The sequence below is a fragment of the Mesoplodon mirus genome (genome assembly GCF_964341445.2).
Source record: "Mesoplodon mirus genome assembly, chromosome: 3".
NCBI lineage: Eukaryota > Metazoa > Chordata > Mammalia > Artiodactyla > Ziphiidae > Mesoplodon > Mesoplodon mirus.
Window position 1 is genome coordinate 183,817,227 of NC_138978.1, and position 27,204 is coordinate 183,844,430.

The 27,204-nt window shown below is 35.9% G+C and overlaps 1 protein-coding gene across 1 annotated transcript in view; it reads right to left on the reverse strand.

The window, feature by feature from the left end:
- Positions 1–27,204, reverse strand: part of SPATA17 (spermatogenesis associated 17) — a 180,153-nt gene that overhangs the window by 68,910 nt on the left and 84,039 nt on the right. Inside the window, exons 7-8 of the mRNA XM_082616091.1 lie at positions 7,049–7,252; positions 2,348–2,496 (exon numbers count right to left, since the gene is read on the reverse strand). Coding sequence (XP_082472217.1) covers positions 2,348–2,496; positions 7,049–7,252 — 353 coding nt within the window. The remainder of the gene's footprint in view (positions 1–2,347; positions 2,497–7,048; positions 7,253–27,204) is intronic.

Below are 27,204 nucleotides of genomic sequence, written 5' to 3' on the forward strand. Positions count from 1 at the left end.
TGTTGTGTAATGCACTCAAGACTTGAGCTCGCACAGATCTAGTTCCAAAGCCCAACCTTCTACTACGACCACAGTGCAATTTTCATAAAGGTATGGAAACAAAATAGCTAAATGTTTCATATCCTCAGATATAAGGCCACCCTTTGAATCCTTAAGGTTAGAAATAAAAAGCTCTACCTTCCTGGCTTTAGATAGAGGGTTCCTAGTTAAGGCCCTGGGATGGCAAAGGCACTGCCCTCAATTCCTTACAGATGAAATTGGTAACGTGGCCAGTAACGATCCTTCTCATTAATAAACCATGCATCTCTGTGATAAAAGTAGATTTTGGCCTAATTTCTATCACAAAATTATTATCTGAAAGATATAAAACCTAATTTTCTAACATTTCTTTTGCCTCACAAGATACATTTATGTTATCCAGTATATGGAAACCAAAATGGATTCAGAAGAAGCTACAAAATAATAGTTTCAGTTCTCTGAAAAAGTGGATTATCCATAGGCTGGCTGTTAAAACCCATTGCTTAGCCTCTTCACTAAAAACATGAGAGCTTCAAATCTATAAGTAATTTCTTTAGCATTCCCAACTTGGTTTGCTCCTGATTGGTTGGTTATCCTAAAAGCGCTTTTCAATCTGAAAGTTTCAAGGTGAAGCTTTCAATCTGAACGTTTCAATGTGAAACTTCAAGGTGAAGTTTCAAGGTGAAGCAATACTGTAGAGGTTGAAGATATTTACAAGTGTTCGACAGAAAGTAAAAGTTGAGCACCTTTCTTTGGGGCTAACCTTGATATCTGCTCTTTCTAGGTTTATCAAGGAAAATACTAGGAAAGGATACTTCAGTATCTTTTATACACAGTAATTTCTGTAGAAATATCAATGTGGTCAATTATTTGAGAAGTTAATTTTGTTATTTCATAAACCTTGGCATCACTGAAAATAGAAAAATAATCCTGAATAATATAACTCTTTTGATATTCATCACTAAATTGCACATTTTGCTTGACTAAGTCGAGCAGCACTAATCTTCTGTAATCTCTTTACTAAAAGAAATCTACCTCCCCAAAATAATTGGAAAAAAATGTTTCTTATTTTCTTATTCATTATGTGTTGGGTAACTCATCCAATTATTGAAAGAATATGCTGAACACTCTATAGCTAATATCTCACTTCAAGTAATTGCTATAAAATGAAAAACTTTATGAAAGTTACTTGAGATACTTGCCAATTTTATTTTTCATATGAGTTTGTTCAAAAATTTTTATTTTTCAGGAGACTCTTCATAAACGTATGATTAAAATAAAGCATATTATATATCTCTTCTGACTGATAAAACTACCCAAAATCCACCATGCTGGATAAGAGGTAATTCTAGTTTCTTTATATAACAAGACATACTTTGTAATGTATTTTGGAATTATTATAACATATGTAATACGATGATTAGTACATAGTGTATATTATATAAATAAGTAACTGTGGTTTATATGTTGTAGTTGACATATAATTATTTATAATACATAATATTATATTAAATTATAAGAATTATAAGAATTTAGATTAGAATAATATAATTGCCTTTTTATTATTTAGTATATATAATAGTAAATAATTATTATGATATATTACAAAAATAATTACAAGATATCTTATAGAGTAATAATAATAATTTTTAAAGGGTTTTCTAGATTTTAAATGGTCTGTTTATAAATTACATAAAACTATTGATGACAAATGCCTGAAGAGAGAGGAAGTGCCTTGGAGAAAGATGTATGAATTGAGACCCAAATCAGTGATGCTAATATAATAATTTAAAATTGCATATGCTCTTAGATTGCCCTTTATCCTTCTCAATCATCTTCCTCAGTGGTGAAGAAACTAAACTCTTTCATTGTACCTGATTTATTAAAACTACAATGCCATATCAATGCATCCAAATAAAATTTAGTTCACGTTAAGAAAAATGTTTTTGTTCTGTTGGATCTTATTATAGAAGCATCAGAAATATGAATACTTTCACTGGATAATTAAGGAAATTATCTTCACAGATGCATGGATAGTGGTCACTTATCCCCATGAAATGCCATTCATTCTTTCCTTTTTCCCTTTGAGTAATATGTATGTATGTGTGTGTGTGTGTGTATGTGTGTGTATAAAATCAATATCATCATCAATATCGACCTTATCTAAAACACTTGTATATTGAAAAATGGTTGCTTCTGAATAGGTCAGGGGTGGTTCTTCCTTTTCTCACAAATAAAAGATTCTCTACAGTACTAGGAAATAGAAAATATTAAAAATACTTCAGGCACCAAACATGATAAAGCTACTTATTTTAAGCTAAGAACTCACATATTGTCATTCACATTTCGCGTCCATTCCTGTCTCTGGAGCTGTGCTCTGGCCTCATTTAGCCCATCCATCGGTTCGGCCACTCGCAGCGTCGGTTCCAGAGGCCTGTAGCGCTGTTCCCACACTTCAGAGACATTGCGGAAGGGTCCCTGACAAGAAAGGGTGAGGTAGATAGTTTGTGATTTATGACCAAGGCTACTGAATATCTACAAAGAAAACAAGTAGTATTTACTAAGTTATTTTTAAAGAACAGCTTATTCTTCTCTGAATTAGAAAACACATGAAGTAAGAGCATCACATCTTCAAGAAACGTTCACACAAGTGCAAGTGATTATATTAAAAATGTTTAAAATTAGGCAGAATTTTCCCCACTTACATCAAAAGAGTTTTCATGCTAGAACTAGTTAACTTGTAGTTATAAGAGTTGCTTTGTTTTCTAATTTTAAAAAGCACGTTTCTTATAATTTAAAAAGAATTCACTCCCATTTTGAGTAAGGAAAAATATTAGAAAAGACCCTGGGCACAGTTTTCAAATAGATAGAAATCAGACAGCAAGTTTTTTTTTCATTAAAATAAAGCTTTTAGGTGAATGCCAAATCTTACATTTAACTGGTGGCCTCCTCCAAAATATAGAAGGGCCATATTTTAAATTATTTTAAGTGTTTTTATTTAAACTCTAAATTCTATTGCTTAATACCTCTGATACAATAGCGACCATTTAATGATACAAATATATAGCAAAGTCCATAAGTTGCAATGGTGTGAAGGGGTTTACAACATATTCCACCTTTAAATTAGTAGTTACTTATAGTAGTTACTAGAACCCACTGGTTATCTAGTTAGTATCGTATGAAACACAATACAAGTCGGAGGTGGCTCGAGATTTTGCTGTGCCATCAATTACATTTTGTTTTCGCCACCTTTGTTGTGCAGGAGAGAAGTGATATAAAATAGACAAAGATTTCTAATCATATCCCTTGTCCTTAAAGATCTCTTCTTTAAATAGGTTATCACTAACAAGACGCAGCTGGGGTTACTGCAAGCACTGAGTGAAGACTGGGGGGCTAATAAAAAGAAATGATTCACGCCTCATTTATGTTCACTTATGTTTTACATTAATAGAAACCAATAATAGGAACCAGTTACCATAAAAGTCATGGACCGTAAATAACACAAATGGCAAATAAGTATCATCTAGTACTTTTCACAGCTGGACAGGAGGATTGCTATATTTGAAAGTAGTTAATGGATTTTTATTGGAACTTTACTTTTTAAAGATACAGTAATATGATTCCAAGTTCAGGATTAAGAAATCAAAAGAGGATATTTTCTACAGATTTTTTAATCTTTCACTTTGACAGATTCTGTGGTTTGAAAAATAATATTTGGTTGTGTTATTAGGGGCAAATTACTTCTCTAAACCTCTTCTCCTCCTATGTAAGATGGAATAATAACTATCTCACAAAATTGCCCTTAAGATACATAAGACAATATAAGTAACACCCTTAGCATTATACTTAGAACCTAGTAAATATGCAAAAATTGTACTCCTAGCTTTATTATTATCTTACTACTCTTACTTTTAGTTTCTAGAGGAGTTTGAAAAAGATTTTGAACAATAGTAGCATCAAGTATATAAACAAAAGACCAAGGCTATGACTTTGAAGGGGCCTGCATTCACAAGGAATAAAGTCTTCTTGGTGGCCAATCTCTGCCATCTGACCTTTGTTGATGTATCAATATAACACACCCCCATTTGAGGCTTACTCCACTACTTGTTCTGGAACTTGCTATTTCCAACAAGATTAGGAAATGAAAGAGGAAGCCCTACTTAAGCAGCAAAATTTAGAATAAAATAGACCCACTCTTCTTTTTTCATTAACTATAATCTTCATGACCACAATCCTCCTTAAGGATTTCCATTTTTCTATGTGTTTCAGTGCCTGATCCATACATTTATATCTTAGACAATTAATGTCTTGCCTTTGAGCTTAATAGACCACCTTCCTAGTCAGCAAACTTGGCCTCTACTGTCAAGATTCTCTTATGCCAAAGCTTCTGCTGACTTCTATTTCTGTTGATAGACTCTTTTAGATCTCAAGTGATCACTTATACCAATCATACCTGGAATGAGACAGCATCCCAAATTTCAGACAAAGCTTCAAACTTCAGCTCTGCTCATTGCACTCATTTCCAAATACTAATTCCTAGAATGTGTAGACCATTCAGGATTCAACCTGAACCTACGAGACTTCGTGGGCCCTTAGCTATAGTTCTCCAATATTTGACTTTCTTTGCCTTCAATCAAGTCCAATTATGAGTCAAATATATTTATATTCTTTTTTTTTTTTGCGGTACGCGGGCCTCTCACTGCTGTGGTCTCTCCCGTTAAGGAGCACAGGCTCTGGACGCGCAGGCCCAGCAGCCATGGCTCACAGGCCCAGTCGCTCCGCGGCATGTGGGATCTTCCCAGACCGGGGCACGAACCCGCATCCCCTGCACCGGCAGGCGGACTCTCAACCACTGCGCCACCAGGGAAGCCCCTATTTGTCTATATTTTTAATAACCCACATTATAGTCATCTTGTATTTATAAACTTTTCTCAAAGCTTAAATAATAGTGAAAAAATTTTTAAACTTGCCATTATTGTCTCACACATTTAAGAAATTCACCTCACAAGTGCAGATAGACTGTCAGAGTATAAATAGTATCATCTGGACTGTAGTATATATAATCTCAAATGTCCCCAGTGATGTGGGTACCTTTTTATTATAGATAAGTACAGGAAATGGGGTTCAGTCAAAGAAAACCACATTAAGAATCCCATTCTGTGAAAACAGGAAAGAAGAAAAAAAAAAGCAGGGGAGGAAGGGAGAAAGGAAGAAGTCAAAGATGATAAGAGAGAAGGTGGGAAGAGAAAATGGGAAAGAAGGAAAAATAAGAGAAAGAAGGAAAAGAAGGATGAGAGGATAGGATGGGGGTGGGGGAGGAGGGCCAGGGGTAAGTAGGAAGGAGATGGGGAAAGAAGGAAAGGGAAACAATTAGCAGGGATAATTATTCTGTGGTATGTTAGATAAATGTACATTACGAGTATGCATGTGGGTATGTGTACCTGTATATGTATATGTGTATGTATATACACATATATAAAATCTTCCATACAGATGTGTATTCCACATACATATGAATGTATACCTTTATATAAATGTATATGTATTTTCCATGTGTCTTTATATTTACACCATTGTGGGTATAATAAGAAATATATTTGGTCTTTGTCCCTGGTTCCTGGCACAGAGCTCCTAAAACCTTTGCAGTTTCCCAATGATAGGAGTATCTTTTGTTACTCATAACAAGAATACACTGGAGTTTAAGCTAATAAGGTGACTTAGGCTGGAGTCCCTAGATAGCCTCTGGGTGAGACTGGTCACCAGAAAGATCAAGTGATTAGAAGCTTGGCACTTCCCTCCCCCAGGGAGGGGAGCGCTATAGAGACTGAGGGAGGAGAGACAGAGACAGGAAAACAACCAACCATGTGAGTGACCCTGGCAGAGGATCTCCCTACCCTCCTCTCCTTCCTCCACAGCTGAGCTTTTATATGAAATCACGGTCCCGGCTGACACCTTGACTGCAACTTCATGAGAGATCTTGGGTCAGAGGCACTCACCTAAGCTGTACCCACAACGCTGACCCACGGAAACTGTGAGAAAAGAAATGTGTGTTGGTTTAAGCCATCAGGCTTTATACATAAATATAATATAATTTATTATACTGCAGTAGATACACAGAGGCAAGCCTGTGTAAGAAGCTAACAGGCAGCAGTTCTGGGGGTGACAGAATGCTCTCTGGGGGTGACAGAAGTGTTGCTGTCTGGAACTTTTAGGACGGTGACAATCATCACAACCCATCCCACTCCACCCTTTAGCCCCAGGAAGTCATTTGCCAATCCTGCTATATTCTAACCCACAGGGAAGATTTTGTCTTTGCTTGAGTTTTGCATTGTTTTGGGTCCTCTCTAATTCTCCAACTTATACTTTTTAAATGACTCCCATGAAAATTATGTTTACAATTGTATAGAATCATATGAACCATCAGATGAGAGGCTAAATTAAATTTGATAATACATAGGATTTTTCTAGCAACAACAGGTTATAACAAGTACAGTTATTACAGTATTGTTACATAAAAAGGCTACATCCTAGCCAAAAATCCTACATGTTAATTTCACACCCAGAACAGTAAAATACAACACCAAGGAAATATTTATTTCTTTGATATATATTTTAAATGTACTTCATCTTTATTATTTAAAATTAGATTCTGAGGAATTCCCTGGCAGTCCAGTGGTTAGGACTCGGCACTGTCACTGCCATGGACCAGACTCAATCCCTGGTCAGGGAACTAAGATCCCACAAGCTGCACAGCACAGCCAAAAAAAAAAAAAAAAAGGATTCTGTAAAAAAATAATTTTCTTTTCTTTTCACAAAGACAAAACAATAATTAAAAAAAAAAAACAGAAAGAATACGATCACTGACACAATTCTTATGTATGTATACATATAGCTGATTCACTTCATTGTACAGCAGAAACTAACACAACATTGTAAAGCAACTATACTCCAATAAAAAAGAAAAAAGTGAATAATAAAAGTACGAAGACAGAAAAGTTAAACCGAAAAAAAAAAAAAGACTAATGAGTACCTGACATCGTTTCCTATCAATGGGTGGCAGAATTCCGGACCGAGGAAAGGACCGGGCACTTGTGCAAGCCAGCCAGCTGCTAAGGCTGTCGGAGTGCTTCGGCTTCACTTTAGGTCTTCGGTGTGTTAAAGGCTTTGCCTGCTGTAACCGCAACTCCCATGGATCAGGATCTTTTCTGAAAGGTGAGTTGTATATACCTGGAATCTAAAGAAGAACAACATCATTTTGATTTTTATCCTTCATTTTCACATAGAATAAAGGGAAGATAAAGTTGTACCATACAAATTTTCATATGTTTAAGGACTATGTTAAACTACAACTCTAGTTCTTAACTAGAGGTGGACTTTAGACTAGGCTAAGGACATTACAAAATACACTTTGTCTCCAGACCAACAATTTCAGAATGATTCATGGTTGAAGACTAAACATGTTAAAAACAACTAATAGAAACTATAGTTTCTATCTGCTACACATGGCATATTTGATATCATTGTATTTGAGAAAAAAAATAACAGGACCTTAAGGCATTCATTTTGTATTCTAACCATTAACTACGTATATGTATACTTAACCAGCTCTGTAAGTCATACATTCACTCACACGAACTCAAATATATAATGCTTGAACCAGTTTCAGGTACAAAGTATGAATTTAATAAATATTTGATTATTTGAAAGATTATTCATTATACAACCTAATTAATGGCTGCCATTTTAAGTTCTTTACTTTAAAACAATAAACTGGTATATGTATATATATATTGTATACAAACATACGTGTGTATATATATGTGTGTGTATATATATGTATACAATCATTCAAAATAACATCCTGTATTTAATGAGTTGCATTCACATGGTTAGGTGCATTATTTCTATATTGTCACATTACCCTTGCTGTCTATCACTGACCTTGTCACACACTGCATCAAAATAGTCCAGACTTATTTAACACAGTGACTGCTATGCAATGGAAGTTCAATCGATGTATGCAGGATAAATGTTAAATTCAGGTTTAGCATATTCCACTTTCTGAAAATTCAATGACGTTTGAATATACAAACTGCTTAGAACTATATTTTTACTCCTTTCCTATATACAAATGCATATTCATGAAGAAAAGCTACATTTTAAATGATAGGATGACTTGTTTAGTTGCTCTGTAGACATTCTAGACTAATGTAAAGAATGTATCCATTAAACCTCTCTGGTTTTTCCTAAAAATGTGCTTTTCTCTCATGCCACCATCATATCCATAAATATTTCTGGTTGTTATATTTACCTCTTGGAATAAGCAAGTCCAAAGTATTATGGCTACCTACGGTAGTTGTCTTTGAAAAACTATCCTAGGAAATTTTATATTTCTAGCCTAACTCCTCAGTAAGTATAAACCTCTATCTAATACCAACTCAGGCTAGATTCCGTGTCCTATCCCCAATGCTTCCTTAATAGCCTGGGGACAACTCTATCACAGTACTTATTACATTGTTTCAAAATTATCTTTGTGTGTGTCCATCTTCCCTAAGCAAGCCGCTGGAGCACAGGGACTCTATTTTAGGTATTTTTGCATCTCCAGGGCCTAGCAAAGTGCTTAACACATAGTAGACACTCAAAAAATGAATGCTAAATGCTTATGTAGAAAAACAATGCACTGTTCAGAAAGGCCCATAAAGTCTCTATTTTACTCTTACTTTCTCGAGCCGCATAAATATTTTAGTAAAATGTTTGAGTTTATTTCAAAATCTGATTGACTTCCTTCAAAGTTATAGATTATATCCTTTTCATCTTTCTTAACACTTCAGGTTTAATTTGCTTTTGAGTACATTGTGATCTAGAACTAAATTATCACAGACCCACGGAGTCATCTCCAACTCAAATTTTTCCTACGCTAAGGAAAAAGTTAATGTAAATATATTTACCTATTTAAATTTTTTCTTGAATTGGCGCTTCTTTGAGACTTTTTTCCCTATACAATTTACACAAGATAAAAGTATTGGAAACATTATAGACATTGTATAAGCCATTTTTAATGTCATGTTAACATTCTCTTACTATAATACTAAATACAGAACAAGGTGGACACGTAAACAGATATTTTTAATGATGTTAATATAAGAAACTTAATACACGTATGTATTCAAAATAGCTTTTGGTGAACAGTAATTTTTTTTTTTTTTTTTGCGATACGCGGGCCTCTCACTGTTGTGGCCTCTCCCGTTGCGGAGCACAGGCTCCGGACGCACAGGCTCAGCGCCCATAGCTCATGGGCCCAGCTGGGCCACGGCATGTGGGATCTTTCCAGACTGGGGCACGAACCCGTGTCCCCTGCATTGGCAGGCAGACTCTCAACCACTGCGCCACCAGGGAAGCCCTGGTGGACAGTAATTTTTAAGTGGATGGTAATTTTTAAGATGATTTTTAAGATGATTTTCTAAGATGAGACTATATCAATTGTAATGAGAAAAAAACAATAAATATTACACTAAAAAGACTATTCTGACATAAAATAGAACTAAATCTACATAGTCTATGAAAGAGATATAAGAGAATACCATTAGTTTAGTGATGACCTAATTAACTGAAGTCTGTTAGCTTATCATTTCTATAATCTTACAGATTAAAATGGTAAAATGCATACAATATAACTAGATTATAATTTACCATTTAAAAATATCTATCTACCTGAATAACTGCTACCAGCTATTAACTTTACCCCCATTAGAAATCTTCCTTGATCTCCTTCACATTTGCATGCACATGTATACATAGGCTAGATGGGAAATGCAAATAGATCAGTAGACATGATAGCTTTCTTAAATTATATTTTGCAACCTATATGGAGATCTCCTCATGTGTATTCTCTTTGCAATTTAAATCATATATAGATAGAAAATACATTTTAATTGAATGGAAAATGTATCATTTAAAATCTTCAAGGTGTCAGTATTTTAGAAATTAATTTAATACATTTGGCTAACTTTTGTCAATGAAAACGGTCCAGCCCCCCTCAATCTCTACAGCAAGCAGAGACCCTATCTACTTATATTAATATAGTATCCATTTAATTATTATTTCTTTAAGCTAACAAAACAACCCGAACTATTGTCTCAATTGCTATATTTCATTAATTTGTAAACCACTTTGTGAATAATGGTTTGCTATGGATTTTTTAAAAAGAATTACTATGAGTCACAGAAGACAAAGTTAATCCTCGGGGACTATGACATATTTTTCCGTTTTCACATTTTTCACAACTTAGAAAGGCTAATGCCAAGCTAGCTTTGGGGACTTCATTTTCAGCAATAATTTTCTAGAGTGACCAACACTATGGGGAAATCTGTGCTAACTGTTAAAAAAAAAAAAAAAAGAAGCCTACAACTGAGTTATTTGCAGTACTGTCATGCTAACATTCAACTCAATAAGACCCAAGAAATCTCAGGAGAGGACTCTGCTAATAGCTTCTTACTGACCTCCCTGTATCAGGCCCGGCTGCTGACTGGTGGCCCAGTGGTGAATACAGCAAATGAGGTGTGAAAGCACTGATTTTTTTTAAAGGCTATGATTCTGACTCGTCAAATTGAAAGGAAAAAAAAAAAAAAAAGGCAATGAGTTATATAATAGATATATATTTTTCTTGAATTTCCCCCCTTCAGACCTTCCATCATGGGAACGTAAGCATGACCTAGAATATTAATTATGCCAGGTTGAACAGAGAGCAAATGTACCATTTGTTACCCGTTCACCCTTAGCATTACATTAATATTTTGAATCATTCCATATTTCTAACAATCTATCATATCAGTTGGCTCTTTTCTTCTCAGTTTTTATTTTTCTACTGAAGTATTCTAAGGGAAAGTACTTTAAAAAATGCGGTTGACTTGAGAACAAATGGATATACTTGTTATATTTGGAGCATCTACTGCTGTATTTCATGAAGAATGTTTTTATGGTCACTTTCCACTCATACACCGACCTTTATTTTGTAATTGCCTGCGGGAAGCCATAGTCTAATTTTTTCTCTTCTCTTTGTTATTGAGGTTTACTTTTAAAACGAGTTTCTGTAAAATAAAAAGAATTTGAAATAGGACCGGGTACACCTATAATTCCCATAGCACGATTACTAGTGCTTCAATTTCAGATTTTATCAGATTAGAAACAGTAATTTCTCATGATTTCAAAGTAACTGCTTATTCCAGGAATGAAGAACTCTACAGGTATGTGGGAGAATTCAAGTTTTACTTTTGTAAATGACAATTACACAGCAAACAGGAGTCACTGATTGCCACAAAAAGAAACAAAATTAAAAAATATTTTCTCATATACACATTACTATATATAAAATAGGTGAACAACGAGGAACTACTGTATAGCACAGGGAACTATACTCAATTTTTAAAAAAATTTTTTTATTGAAGTATAGTTGATTTACAATGTTGTGTTAATTTCAGGTGTACAGCAAAGTGATTCAGTTATATATATATATATTCTTTTTCAGATTATTTTCCCTTATAAGTTATTATAAAATATTGAGTATCTTTCCCTTCAATATCTTGTAATAACCTATAATGGAAAATAATATGTATAACTGAATCACTTTGTTGTACACTTGAAACTAACACAACATTGTAAATTTTACTATACTTCAATTAAAAAAAAGATTTTAAAAAAGTATTTTCTTGCCCCATGAGCCAGATTTTGTGAATATCATGAGAGATGAACAATTCTAAATGGAGGGCTGTCTAAAATATGTTTGAGTTCTAAGTTTTAGTAAAAAATGCTTTTAAAATATAAGACACTAGGCAAGCGCAGAAGAGTAGTAAAGGTCTCTAATAACTAGAAAAGTGGAAGTGGGCCAGGGAACTGCGAATGAAATATTTGCTGGGGTGGGCACTGCTGAATCAACACTGACCAATGCTCTTCATCATAATTATTGGGACATACTAGTGCCAGGGGATTTATAAAAATCCCACTCAGCAAATAATTGACCTGCCATTAGGAGACAGAGTGTTAACACACTGTCACAGGCCAGCGTTTAGTAAGATAGTCTACATTCAATTACTCTTGCTGAGAGCTAAAAGGAAACATGGTCATTTCTCAGATACAGACAACAGTCATGTTAATCCTCAGATACAGCATCCCAGAAGGAATAACAATTTCATGGAAACATTAGGGATTCACAAAGGATATATTTGGTATGGTTCTTATCTATCTAAGGCAAGAGTTGTTTTTTTTTTTAAACTACAAATGCTTTTTCTCATCTTTCACTCCATTAAGACATAAAATGTTTAAATATCTTCAGTCAAATTATAGAGGGGGTGCGTTAAATGCAGAGCCCCCAGATATAGCCGGCTTTGTTAGGTTAACAAATGAGTTTTAGAAATCATTTGGATATCCTAATCATTATTATATGTTAAAATATTCTCATGAAATGTTGATTAAAATGAAGAAATTTAAATAAGATACCATTCTCCATATACTAATTTAATTCAATAAATATTGAGCATCTTCTAACTTAGAAACACTTTGCTGGATCTAAGGTGGGTACAGAGATAAATAAAAAGTGATCACTCCCGTCAAGCCGTTCTCGGAGGGGGCATGGGGAGAATGATTTTATGACTGACAGTAACACAACCAGCCTGTAGTAAGTGTCCTCTAATAACTTTTTAAAAGAAGGATACACCAAAGGTTATGGTAAAGGTATATACCCTTTAGAAAACCGTGTGGAAAAAGTATCTGAATTTGTTCTGAAGTTGGGTAGAATTTGGGCAATAATAAAAGGAAGAAAGGTAGTCCAGGGTAAGGGAAGGGTAAAATCAAAGACATATTTGTGGGAAAACATAGGCCACTGTTCAGTGAACATCACTTTGGCCAGTTTAAGCATGAAGCTACAGTCAGAAATGAGCTTGTGAAGATAAATTGAGGCCAAATTCTAGAAGGGTGCAAGATTGCACTTAATTCTACATATGATGTGGATCTGTTGATTTTCACATTCTCCTTCAGAAGGTAAAAGTCTGAAGCAGGCCTTACTGGTGCACGAAGCGTATAGAAACAGACCCAGTGGAAACCTAGGCAAAAAACACAGTTGAAAGACAGAGCAAGCATCAGAACCAGACTCTGATATGGCAGGGGTATTGGAATTATCAGACCAGGAATTTAAAATAACAATGATTAATAAGATAAGGCATCTAACAGATAAAGTAGACAGCATGCAAGAATGGATGGGCAATGACAGCAGAGATATGGAAATTCTAAGTAGGAATCAAAAAGAAATGTCAGAGATCAAAAACATTGTAACAGAAATGAAGAATGCCTTTGATGGATTTATTTGTAGACCAGAAATGGCTGAGGAAAGAATATATCAACAGAAACGTCCAAAATGGAAAAGCAAAGCAAAGCAAAAGAAGTCTGACAAAAATGTAACAGAATGTCCTAGAATGGCAGGACAACTACAGAAGGTCTACCATACACATAATGGGAAAACCAGAAGGAAAAGGAAGAAAGAAAAGAATAGGAGAATTATTTGAAGTAACAATGACTGAAGATTTCCCTCAAATTAATGTCAGGCACCAAATCACAGATCCAAGAATCTCAGAGAACACCAAGCAGGAGAAATGACAAAAAACAAAACAAAGCAAAACAAAATGAAAAAAACCCTACACGTAGGTATATCATATTCAAACTTCAAGAAATCAAAGATTAAAAATCTTGTAAGAGGGGATAAACACCTCACTTATAAAGAAGGAAAGATACAAATTACATCCAACTTTTCCTCAGAAACCATACAAGCAAGATGAGAGTAGGGTGTAATATTCCACCCAGAGTGAACCCTCATATAAACTATGGACTTTGGGTGGTAATGATGTGGGAGGGGTGTAGACAGTACCGTCGTCCCTTGGCATCCTCAGGGGATTGGTTCCAAGATCCCCCCCACCAAACCCGCAGATACCAGAATCCGAGGATGCTCAAATCCCTTATAGAAAATAGCGTAGTATTTGCATATAATCTTCACACACACCCCGATACTTTAAATCATCTCTAGATTACTTATAATACCTAACGCAATGTAAATGCTGTGTAAACAGTTGCCTATGCACAGCAAATTCAAGTTTTGCTTTTTCGAACTTTCTGGTTTTTTTTCTTTGAATATTTGAATCCATGGTTGGTTGAATCCACGGATGCAGAATCTGAGGATATGGAGGACTGACTTTATATGGCAACTTCCCGCTCAAGTTTGCTGTGAACCTAACATTACTCAGAAAACAGCCTATCTTTAAAAAGTTAGGGCTTCCCTGGTGGCGCAGTGGTTGAGAGCCCGCCTGCCGATGCAGGGGACACGGGTTCGTGCCCCGGTCCGGGAAGATCCCACATGCCGTGGAGCGGCTGGGCCCGTGAGCCATGGCCGTTTGAGCCTGCGCGTCCGGAGCCTGTGCTCCGCAACGGGAGAGGCCACAACAGCGCGAGGCCCACATACCGAAAAAAAAAAAAAAAAAAAAAAAAAGTTAAACACATGTTTAACATATAACACAACAGTCCCATTCCTGGGAATTGATACAAGAGAGAGAAAAATATATGTCCACACAAAGATTTGCATGCAAATGTTTATAGTGGCATTATTTACAGATGCCAAAAATTTGATGTAATCCAAATGTTTATCAACAGGTTAATAAATTAACAGAATGTAGTTACCCACAGGATGGAACACTATTCAACAAAAAGAAATGAAATACTTACATATACTATAACATGGAAGAATCTCAAAAACATTATGCTAAATAAAAGAAGTTAGATGCAATACCAGATATTGCATAATTCCATTTATATCAACTGTCCAGAAGAGGCAAATCTAGATAAAGAAATGTAGAGACACGAGGTACATGGAAATCTCTAGATCTTCCACTCCATTTTGCTGTGAACCTAAAACTACCTAAAACAAGCTTCAAACTTATATTTAGTCCCCCTCCATCTGCTCTGCTTTGAACCCCTCTTACCCTCTACAGGGAAGCCAGAGTAATAACTACAAATAAAAAAATTGTTTTGGTCCCTAAAAGACTATAAATGGGGACTTCCCTGGCCGTCCGGTGGTTAAGACTTCGCCTTCCAACGCAGGGGGTGTGAGCTCGATCCCTGGTCCAGGGAGATAAGATCCCACATGCCTCATGGCCAAAAAACCAAAACATAAAATAGAAGCAATATTGTAACAAATTCAATAAACACTTTAAAAATGGTCCACATCAAAAAAAATCTTAAAAAGAAAAAGACTATAAATCGCTTTTCAATGTGCCTAAGAAAACCTAACAAGTTCTTAACAAAGTCCTTTGTTCTGTTCCAATCTCATTTAAGCCACTCTAACCATCCGTCACTACACACCATCCACATTGGCTTTCTTTCATTTCCTCAAAACATGCCAGGCTCTTCCATGACTCAAATTCATCAAAAATGTTTTTTCCATCTGCTTACTTGCCTGGCCAAATTATACACATCCTTAAAACTTCACATTAAATATCACTCCTTTAGAAAGACCTTTTGTGACCCCATACACATTGTCCTACTATATTATTTCTCCCAAAGTTCCCTGCTCATTTTCTTCATGGCATTCATCACTTTAAGTTATTCACACATATGACTATTTGTTCTTTAATGTCTATCTCCCCAACTAGAATTTAAGCTCCATCAGGGTAAGAATAACACCCATTTTCCTGACGTTTATATACTTAAGTTTGTAGTTCTCAACTCTGGCTACATGGTAAGTTCATTTGGGCAACCTGAAAAGTACTATGTCCAAGCTCCACCCTACATCAACTCAGGTGGAATCTTTGAAGCACGTGTCTAGGCATTAGCTTAGTTTTGTATTTAAAGAAGAGCTGAGAACCCTGACTTATTACCAATCTCAATACCTGGCTCAGAATAGACAATCAATCCATGTTTATCTGAATAAGTGATATAAGACCAGAAGGCTGTAAAAGGAAGCAAAGCCTGTTTATTCAGAAGTAAGAAGAAAGACTAGTGGAAATAGAAGAATGACATGGACAGGGAGTATTTTATAGAAACAGAATCAAAAGACATGGATAATAGGTTCATCAAGATATAAGGTACACTACCAAATGTAAAACAGATAGCTAGTGGGAAGCAGCCGCATCGCACAGGGAGATCAGTTCGGTGCTTTGTGACCACCTAGAGGGGTGGGATAGGGAGGGTGGGAGGGAGGGAGACGCAAGAGGGAGGAGATATGGGGATATATGTATATGTATAGCTGATTCACTTTGTTATAAAGCAGAAACTAACACACCATTGTAAAGCAATTATACTCCAATAAAGATGTTTAAAAAAAAAAAGAAGAAGAAGAAGAATATAAGGGAGTGTGGAGTTACAGAAAATCTTGCTTTTAGAACCCCAGCAAGAGTTCACAAGAAGAGCAGTTATGTGGGAATATTCATCTCTGTTTGGGGGATGTTAGGACTGAGCTCCCCACAAAGCATTCAGGTTGAAAGGTCCAGTGTGGCGTTGTCGGAGCAGTCTGGAACTCAGGAAAGAGGTCATAGCTAGCAACCGGAGCGTTTTCTGAATAAAAATGGCTGAAGGTGTGAAAATGGATGGAGTCACTGAAGGGGAGAATAGAGACTGAGGGACTTTTTTCCAAGAAGTCTTAGTGATGTGTGTATAGGAAGTAAGTGGGAGAAGGGAACCTCATGAAGTGAAGGGCAATGGAAAGAGCGAACAGCGGGGTGAGGGGGGGCAGGACATCAGGGAGAAGATGCTTTCATGGAGGAGGTCACCGGGGTCAGATGTCAGGGAGGGTGGAACAGCATGAGGACAGACACTGTACACCTGGAATGGTAATTAGAGGGTGACAGGTGACCTCTGCAGAAGCAGATTCTATTCTTGTGGCAGAAATCATATTGTAATCCATTGAATGTGAGGAAGAAAAAAGAAGTGGAGGCTGGTTTGAGGCTTCCAAAATATAGCAATATCATAATGACTCAAAAAATCTTGGGACTGAAAGAATATCTTGGTTTTTTTTTTCCCCAGTCAGGACTTCCCTTTAACCATATTGCATTTTGAAAGAATTTCTGAGAAAGATTTCATGTAAAAGATTTTCTGGGAAGTCTTCCCCATTAAACAATTCCTTTCTCTCTTTATCTGTAAATGTCAGGTCAGTCTTTTACTGATCCCTGCAAGAACTGGATGCAAGTGGCTTGTTTTCCCACTTAGGTAATTTCTCTAGACCTTCTCCTTTTCCCAACCTGCAGTAAACCTCATCTACCCACCACCAGTGTGGCTTCCTTTACCTTCTCTTTTGTCTGCTACCTTAGCAGTCTCTCCAGCTTTGGCTTTGCTTTCTGTCTTTCCATTTGAGTCACAGCCTTGATAGTTTATAAATAATTATAAAATACTGAAATTAGTGTTGACATGGAGAGATAGCCATCCTGGGAGTAGACCATTCTGTGGGCATAAGATGTCTGGTGTTTGAGCCGGATCATGAAAGAGGAGAAGGGATTTGTTTGGTGTGTAAAGTGAGGAAAGACATTCCCAGAAAACAACAAGATGATGTACAAAGGAACAGAAGCTTAAATAACTTTGATATTTAAAAAAACTATATATGCACTCATATGATAGAGTAAACAAGATACACAAGAATTATTGAAAAGTGAGAAGAAATGACCAAAGGGTGGGAGGAAAAGCTGACTATAGTGTCACTAAGGCCAAAGGAGGTTACAAGATCACTGGTGTGGTGAGCAGTGTGCAAACCTCTGAGAGGTCACATGAATTTATAATTCGGAGATTCCTGGGTGACCCAATCAAGAGTTATTCTCAGTAGAGCAGTGGAAGTGGAAACTCCATTCACAGTGATCTGAAAACTCCCTATTGTGATTCCTCTGCTATACAATTTCCATACATTCTGAACTGGTTCATTATATACACAAAGGAAGCCTGCATCCCCTCAGGAAAATAGAATAAACATAGGGAAGGATGTTTTTATGACCACCATCCCCCTAGAAACCTTCCATTATACACCTTTTTTTCTACTCCCTCTGGAAACCTAGTGTTTTCCCTTGCTTGGTTCTTCTACAGATGATTTGATTTGAAAATGATTCCATAGTTTGGGTTTAAAAGATGACTTCCGGGCCTCCCTGGTGGCGCAGTGGTTGAGAGTCCGCCTGCCGATGCAGGGGATACGGGTTCGTGCCCCGGTCTGGGAGGATCCCATATGCCGCGGAGCGGCTGGGCCCGTGAGCCATGGCCGCTGAGCCTGTGCGTCCGGAGCCTGTGCGTCCGGAGCCTGTGCTCCGCAACGGGAGAGGCCACAACAGTGAGAGGCCCGCGTACAGCAAAAAAAAAAAAAAAATAAAAAAAAAAAATAAAAGATGACTTCCAAGACAATTAGTTACTAAAAGAAAAATACTTGGCATTATAGAAACAGGCAAGTAAATGAAAACTTTCTTTTATTAAAGAAAATGTACCAGTGGCATGGAGCATTTGTCACACTTTACTCCCAGTGTTCTATGGGGCTCTGCAAAAAATTGTTAACCACGAGTCTTTGAAGAAGGATTTTTTTAAGCAAACAAGAGAAAGTCATTTTAAATTGTATCGAAGTATAAGACTGACTGCCTCGTGGGCATGGAATGCTATGTTGCCTTAATCTGGTTGGCTACAGTCTTGTGTCCATATCCTAAAGACCACCGCATTTTCAGATCACTGCGCTCTAGTGTAGTTTTGTTCTGAAGACCTGTGGCTTCTTGTATGGAAACTATTAATTAGTACCTATTAGGTACAGATTATACCTGCCACTTTGTGACAATTGAACTGGGTGATTAGGATTTTTTTACTTTTCTGTATGTTATCTCCAATAAAAATTTTATTTTAACTTTTTTAGGTTATCTTTTTTGCTTTCCTATTTTGCTCTGGTCTCGATGGTAGGGAGCCTGGAAAATCCCATCCAGTATGCTTTACAACCGTACTATCTTTTATTACTACTTAAACTGTAAGCCCCTCCAGTGGTAACATAATTTGGCCACAAAATAATTAGCAGAAATGTAATTTTTTCAAAAGAAGCTGGCCAATTCATATTTTGATGAAAAAAAACTGATCTGGTCTAAAATGAATAATAGTCTAGTCTCTACTTTTTTGGGTGTACTACTGGGTTGTTTTACAAGTCTGTGTGTGATTTTTTTTTTCAAGATTTGAGGAAATAGTATTGCCCTTGTACTTTCTAATCCATAATTCACTTCCAATCGATAATATCACTGTGCTAACTGAAATAAAAACATAAGCACAGCAACTTAAATTTCCCCATAATAGGAGATAGCTGGATCAAGCAACTATTTGTCTATTTGTTTTTTGGTCAAATTGATTATGCCCAAATAAATTTCTGCTAAATTAATCTCAGCTCTCCTTTACATTTTCTGATATACTCATCCTCAAAACCCTGTTACTTTCCCCAACACTCCTGATGCCCTTGCCTATAATTCTTTCTGCCTTGCCCTGTGGATCCCATCTCTGGTCTATGCTAACCCACTTCCCTATGCCCTCAAGCTTTTCAATAAATACATTCTCTACCTTTTTTATTACAATTGAAGCTGCCTTCTCCTCGAGAGCACCACTTCCTTTGCTGCCTTACTGAGCAAAACATTTCAGTATTTCCCTGTATCACAGTGACCAGGGAGAGATTTGCATCATCTCACTTCTCCAATGTCACTTTCAAACCACTGTCAAATCGACCTTCTTACAGTCTGAATATCTCTTTTTTGTCCCTCCTTATGTCCCAGACTTGCTGGTCATTCTCCCCATATTCATGATAGCCTTTGGCCGTGGTTCAGGCTTCCCTTCGACTATGTGTTCTGGCATAATTTTAGGTGATTTCATATACAGATGGGCAACCATCCCAATAGTTTGTCTTCACAGTTCTTTGACTCCTTCACCTTCACTGACCTTCACCCTTACACAATGTTAGCCACACCCTACAAAAACCTGTCGTCCAGACCTGCTCTGTGTTAATAATTCAGTAAGCTTAGACACCAATATCTCACCCTCTTAACTTTCTAGTCTACTAGTTCTCACATTCTTATTTTTACTGACCATAAGATTGATTCCCTAAAGATCTCAAGTCCAGGGATCCCTCAAGTTTTTCCTAATCTATTGTCTCCTTTTTGCCCTCACTTTTTCTCCTACTAATATGAGTCCCATGGTTGATTATTTTAATGACTCAAGTCCCTAACATCCACCATCCTGTCACATCTACATGGCCATGCCCCAAACCAGAATCCATTCAACTGCATCATATAACTTAGTGGTTAATTAGTTAAATCTGAATTCCCAACTCTACCTCTTACTTCCTCTGTGATCTTAGCCTATATTACTTAACCCCACAGCAATATGGGTATGTCCTCTGAAATAACAGAACTATCTCATCGGGTCACGTATAAGTTTAAATACATGAATACAGCTCAAGCACTTTGAACCATGCCTAATACAAAGAACACACTCAATAAATGCTAATTTTTTTAAAGAGGTAGTATCATGTACTCATTGTGACTATGAGTTCTGGTCTAGACCATCACATACTAACACTGACCTTGGGTTCTTACTGAATCTCTCTGTGCAGCATCAATGAATTGGGGATAACAGTCTCCCTTATAGGGTGGTATATGAGAATTAAGAGAGGTAATTCATGTAAGGGAATCAGAAGAACACTTGGCCCACAGTACGCCTCCAATGAATGTTAGTTAGCTCTTGTTACCATTATTCTGCATGCTTACGAGCTCAGGCTACTGCTAACTGCTGGAATAAATCCTATAACCAGGCAGGCTGGAGATACTACATATTTGTGGACTTCAAATCTACCTAATCCCTCCGAGCCCCTAAACAGCCCTCTGCCTATGCTTCTTCTCAGGTTTATTTTAGAAGATCAGTCAGGATACTGATGTCCTCAGACAGTAATTACTTCAACCTCCAACCATTGCTATACAAGTATCCATATACAATCCTACACTTGTTTTATTCCTTCCTCACTTAGGAGGCAAAATTCTCCTTCCGTCTCTTTCAGCCTACAACTTTACGCTCATCATCACATCCTCTCCCACCTTTTCCAGGTCCACGCTTATTTAGTTATTTCATCTCTCGTGTCTTTTCAAGCTTTCTGCTGCAAGTCGTTCTTCTGTGAACAGGTACGAGTTTCTACTTTTATGAAAACCTTCCTCTAACCCTGCTTCCTCATCAAGCCTATAGATCTAATCAGCGGGAGGATGTATTTCCTATTCCTCATGTTTCCACTGGCCTCTCTCTGCCCTTCACTGTATCAAGGAACAAGGAGTGAGTTCTCAGTTTGGCACATCAGCAAAGGAGCTGGTCCAGCCTAGTTTAGCCCCCTCCTCCCATTTCTTGAAAGTCAGCCCGTCATTGGGAAAGCAAATATCCTTTACTTCCACTTGCTTTAAGATTCACAAGGATGGACTCAGTTTTCCTGCTTTGCTTATGATGGGGAAGAAGATGTAATTATAAAATTAAGTAGAAGCAAGTTTATTATTGCTTCAGATGCAAACTCCCAATACAGCTCTCATTGCTAATAAAACGAATACTGTTGATCTCCATCTATCTTTCTCTCAACTTGTTCTGAACTCGGGCAGGGAAAAGTGGGTTTAGGTATTGTGCTCTTTATCACCTCTCCCTTCCCAACCAAGTTTCCGCCCTGACTATTCCGGAACGGTGCTTTGGCAAACATCGTGCCTCACTTTTGCCATTAACTATATTGACATCTCAGATAGTGTTGAACATACCAATAAATAAAGCTTCAGTCTTATCATTTGGGACATAACAAGCCCACTTCTTTCACTGACATGAGCATTCATTAATTGAAAGAAACATTACTAGTTAGATCAAGAGTGAGCTGTCAAAGACATTTGTGTTATTACAGCTGTCTCTTGATCTCAAATAATATGATCACAAGACAATGTGTAACTCCGTGTTGGACAGGATTCTGTTGTTTCAAAATTTCAGCTGATGCCTCAAAGGTGAAAATACTTAATAGACGACAAGTACCCAGCCTTACTCCTCTCTTTTCCTAACAAGGAGAACACATTGCCTAAAAGCTGCCCAGAAGTGCCCATGAAGGCTTGCTTGCCTTCCTGTGAGAGGGTCTTGCATATTAGACTTACGCCTTCTACCTCCTGATGTTTAAAGGAACTGATTAGCTAATTCACACAGGGATTAAAGGCTAATGATGCTGAATATGTTGTCTCCTAGATACCTTCAAATAAGCAGAACTTTAGAGAAATGATTTCAGCCATCATTCAGGAAAATATTCTTGAGATAGGACCTTTCTCAGCCTCCTTCAAACCATACCATAAAGAGAAAGCATGGTTTCGAAGACAGCCAGATCTGAGTTTGAATTTCAGCTCCACCCTATCTACCTGTATAACCTGGTTTGATTTGGGACATAAGAAGCCTTTAAAATTGTTAGCTTCCCCTATGCCTTTTCATTGTATATAAGATTTGCCCTTTTAAAAACAACATCAAATATATTTTAGCAATATAGAGATCAGTTACTAAAAATTATTATAGCTTTAAAAATTGTTTTTTTAATAGTTTTTTTAATGCAAAGAAGAACTAGTAAATAACTGAGATTGGAATAAAAGCTTCCTTTCTTATTTTGAATCTAAAATTACTACAAATCAGAATCAGGACATGTGTATATACCATTCATTTATTAGTCAATTGATATTACTTATGAGCTTACTTTGGTACTAGAGATATTAAAACGACATGATTACTTTCTTTTATGAATTCACCTACATTAGGCCGAAGTAGATGTAACCATAATACCAATGGTAAATATTATATTAAAACATAGAGGGAGAAAAAAAGGAACAACTCTGCCTTGGAAGGTCAGGGAAAGCTCAACAATAATTTTAGCATTCTGATAATAGTTGACAGAGAAGTTGATTTCGGTATGGCTACATAATTAAGAATACAGGTAAGATAAATTGAATCATTTTAATGGTGTGAGTTCAAGAGTAATACAGATGATCATAAGTTAACTTATGTACATAAAGCATAAATATAAATAATTAATAGGAGTACAACAAAATTATATTATCCTAATGATTACAGTTTATTTCAATGAGATATTAGAACTGAAATTATATGCATATGTATATATACATGGTTTAATTTAAAAGTAAATGGAAAATAAAGCCAAATAAATTTAAGAAAAAAAAATTGAAATTCAACTCATTAAGGAGACTAACAAACTAAGCATCTTGAAAACATAATTTTTCTCTAAAATAAGGAAGATTATATCCTTTTGGTAAATCTTTCTTTTCAGTACAATAATAGCTGTTAAGACATGCAGCTTATTTATTTTAGGTCCAAGAGATATTCAAAGATTAAGATTTAAACATAAATTCTTTCCCTTTCCTCTCTTCTCCACACCTTCCTTCCATTTTCTCACCCTTTATTTTACTGTCTGTTGTGATACTGTGTGGATAACATAACTCAGTTTTGACTGAAATACTTCCAACTGTCAAAAGATACAGTAGATAGGAATGGCAATTGACAGGACTATTAGTTACACAGAAAACTTGCCACTTCATACTAAAATACTTAAAATCATGCTTGTCACACTGAAATGAAAGTAATTTTATATATTATTTTAAAATTAAGAATTGTAATTCCTCTTTTGTTGTTTCTTTTGTGACTATAATAAATACATAAAATATTGAGGAAAATTTCTATGTCGTTTAAAATATTTATCTAATTTACATTGCATAAAATCTTAAGGTTATAGATGATTTCTTGTGTTGGGACTATACATTAAATTAAACTCAAAAGTTAGGAAATACTCATGCTCTTAATAGTGGTCTTAATGACCAAATCAGCTACATTAGACAATGATTCAGTATCTTAACCACTGACTTAGTTAAGAGTTCATTTTAAGGAAACATTTGAAAGTATAATTGCTCTCCCTATGTCCCTAGTTTTAATACCAAGTGTGTTTGATTATAGGATGCAAGGGTTGGGAAAAGAGGTATAGAGGAAGACTAAAGGAGGAAAGAGAAGGGAAGAAAGGAGATGAATTATACCAAGCCTGAGAGTTTAAAATTTGGCCACCAGTTACTCAGTTGAAAGATTTCTGAAGTTTTCCAATCCACAACAGTGAATTAAATATCAAGGATATAGAGAGAGCAGGGCTTATCTATATAAAGTTATTCTTCTCAGCTCACAGAAGAGCTAGGATGAACCATGAGCTGACAAACTCCACCTCTTCATAGTGCATCAGTTATAATAGCATCTAACTTAGAATTGGTCTCAATCTAAAGTATTTCTGAAATGTTCTGAAAACCGATAAGTAATCATAATAATAGGAATAAATCTTTAAATCTACAAAGTATTATATTACAGACCCAATTATTTCATCAGATCTAGTTAGAGCAATGGTATAACTTCCTTGTATTTCTAGGCTTTGGATTTCATTATATTATTAATAAAATTACTGATATCAAAAGGAACCCCTCAAAACTCTATCTTCTCTAATCAATGAAGAAATTGATAGGATTGATTGCAATTAACTTACCAGCAACATTAATGTATACAAAACCAATAGAAATAAGTATGTAGTAGTTAGCTGTCAATTATTTTTGTGTAAAATGTTTATATACAATGCAATTTAAAATATTTAAATGGAGGAACATTTTACATTGAGGTAGGAAATGGGAACTACTTTTGTTATACATTTTACTCTAATTCTTTTCTGACTTCAGTTTTTTCTATTAAAACTGTATTGAATACCATTTTAAAGTAAAAAATATACATATATATGTTTATGTTGTATATATAGTTATCTATAATATATATCTATATATGCATATAAAATTACTGGAAGAACATACACCAAATTTTTAACAGTGGTTATCTTTTGGATGGTCCAACATGAACAAATATTTTCTCCTGTGTTTATCTCTGTATTACCAGTTTTTGGTACTAAATACATTTTGTTTGTAATTAGAGAACAGTCCCAACATTACTTAAATGTTATTTTTAAAAAACTATATTGGAAATTTTACACAAGGCTGCATTTGTGTGTTTATATACATACATATACATATAAACACATACATGTACATATGTGTATGTATATATAGGTTATTTTTTAATACCTAATGAGAACAAACTCTACTTCATACCCTAATACAGTAAAAATTTACCCAGTCTACTGTATGGAAGTAAACTGACCCTGAGTTTATAAAATAAACTGTAAAAGAAATAAGAGAGAGAGAACTAAAGAAAACCAAGTGCTTCAATTTTAAAGATAGGACTAAAATAATAAGGTGTATTTAAATGTCTGAATGCTGGATTTGGTATCTGATAAGCAGATGATTATTTAGAGCACATTAAAATAAAAGTTAAAACTTATCTGAGCATTTTTAACCAGAGCAGCAGGGTTTGCACATAGTACAAAAATGTAGTCCAATCAGAGGTGAAATAACAGTGAAATTGATGAACTGTAACCTCTGGGCCCCTCATTTTGGTAGGCCCTTTCCAAGACACAGGGAGGGACCCTGGCAATGTGCTCACGTGGCTATGTTTTTTTTTGTAAAATTTGCAAAAGTAAGATATCATTTAATTCCACTCTTTCTCTATACTGACTTATCCTCTGTCACACCTGGGTTGGGTGGTATGAGAGTGGCTGTGGACATGTTGCGGATCAAGCTAGGAAGAAGCAGAGGTGGTTATATATTTAATTTTAGTTGGATATATTTACGTACAGATTTATATATACATTTATAGATTTTTTCTGGTACTTCCAAGTATACTTAAAATGTGTTAGCAATTCCAATGTAGGAATAACTTCCAGGAAAATTCCTGCACCCACTGTGCAGACTCTCCAGGAGTTACAAATAAAGGTGCAGATCTAGAGCCTGCATTGCAATACAAACATCCTAAGGGGTGTGGCTCTGGAAGTATGTGGGTAGTGGAAGAGAAACAGAGTTTGAGAGAGGGTGCAAACTGCCAGGATCTGGACTATGGAAAATCATTCCAAACTTCACATGTGTAAATTATAAATGGAGAATTTGATTCTCATCATTTCCATTACAAAATGGAAGCTCTCCCCTTTCAAAAATGAACTCAATAATGCAGCATAAGCAAATAGAAATACATCATTTAACTTCTTATAGTAATGAGAAATTTAGATCAACATTCCTAGAGAAAAGAGTGAATAAAATTTCCCTTCTCACTCCAGAAAATATAACAAAATTATTGCCAAATAAAGAAGCGATCAGAGAGTATGAAGCCAAAATATGGAGAACACATATTATAGAGCAGTCGGGCAGTCAATAAAACTACCATTGTGTTTTTCTATTTTGACTTCTGGTATTTTTAGACATAAACATTTGAAATGTGTTTTAAATGATTTTTTTATACAGCAGGTTCTTATTAGTTATCTATTTTATACATATTAGTGTATATATGTCAATCCCAAACTTGCAATTCATCCCACCACCACCGCTTTCCCCTCTTGGTGTCCATAGGTTTGGTCTCTATATCTGTGTCTCTATTTCTGCCCTGCAAACTGGTTCATCTGTACCATTTTTCTAGGTTCCACCTATATGCATTAATATATGATATTTGTTTTGCTCTTTCTGACTTACTTCACTCTGTATGACAGTCTCCAGATCCATCCACGTCTCTACAAGTGACCCAATTTCATTCCCTTTTATGGCTGAGTAATATTCCATTGTATATATGTACCACATCTTCTTTATCTATTCATCTGTCGATGGGCATTTAGGTTGCTTCCATGACCTGGCTATTGTAAATAGTGCTACAATGAACATTGCGGTGTATGTGTCTTTTTGAATTATGGTTTTCTCTGGGTATATGCCCAGTAGTGGGATTGCTGGGTCATATGGTAATTCTATTTTTAGTTGTTTAAGGAACCTCCATACTGTTCTCCATAGTGGCTGTATCAATTTACATTCCCAGCAACAGTGCAAGAGGCTTCCCTTTTCTCCACGTCTTCTCCAGCATTTGTTGTTTGTAGATTTTCTGATGATGCCCAGTCTAACTGGTGTGAGATGACACCTCATTGTAGTTTTGATTTGCATTTCTCTAATATTAGTGATGTTGAGCAACTTTTCACATGCTTCTTCACCATCTGTATGT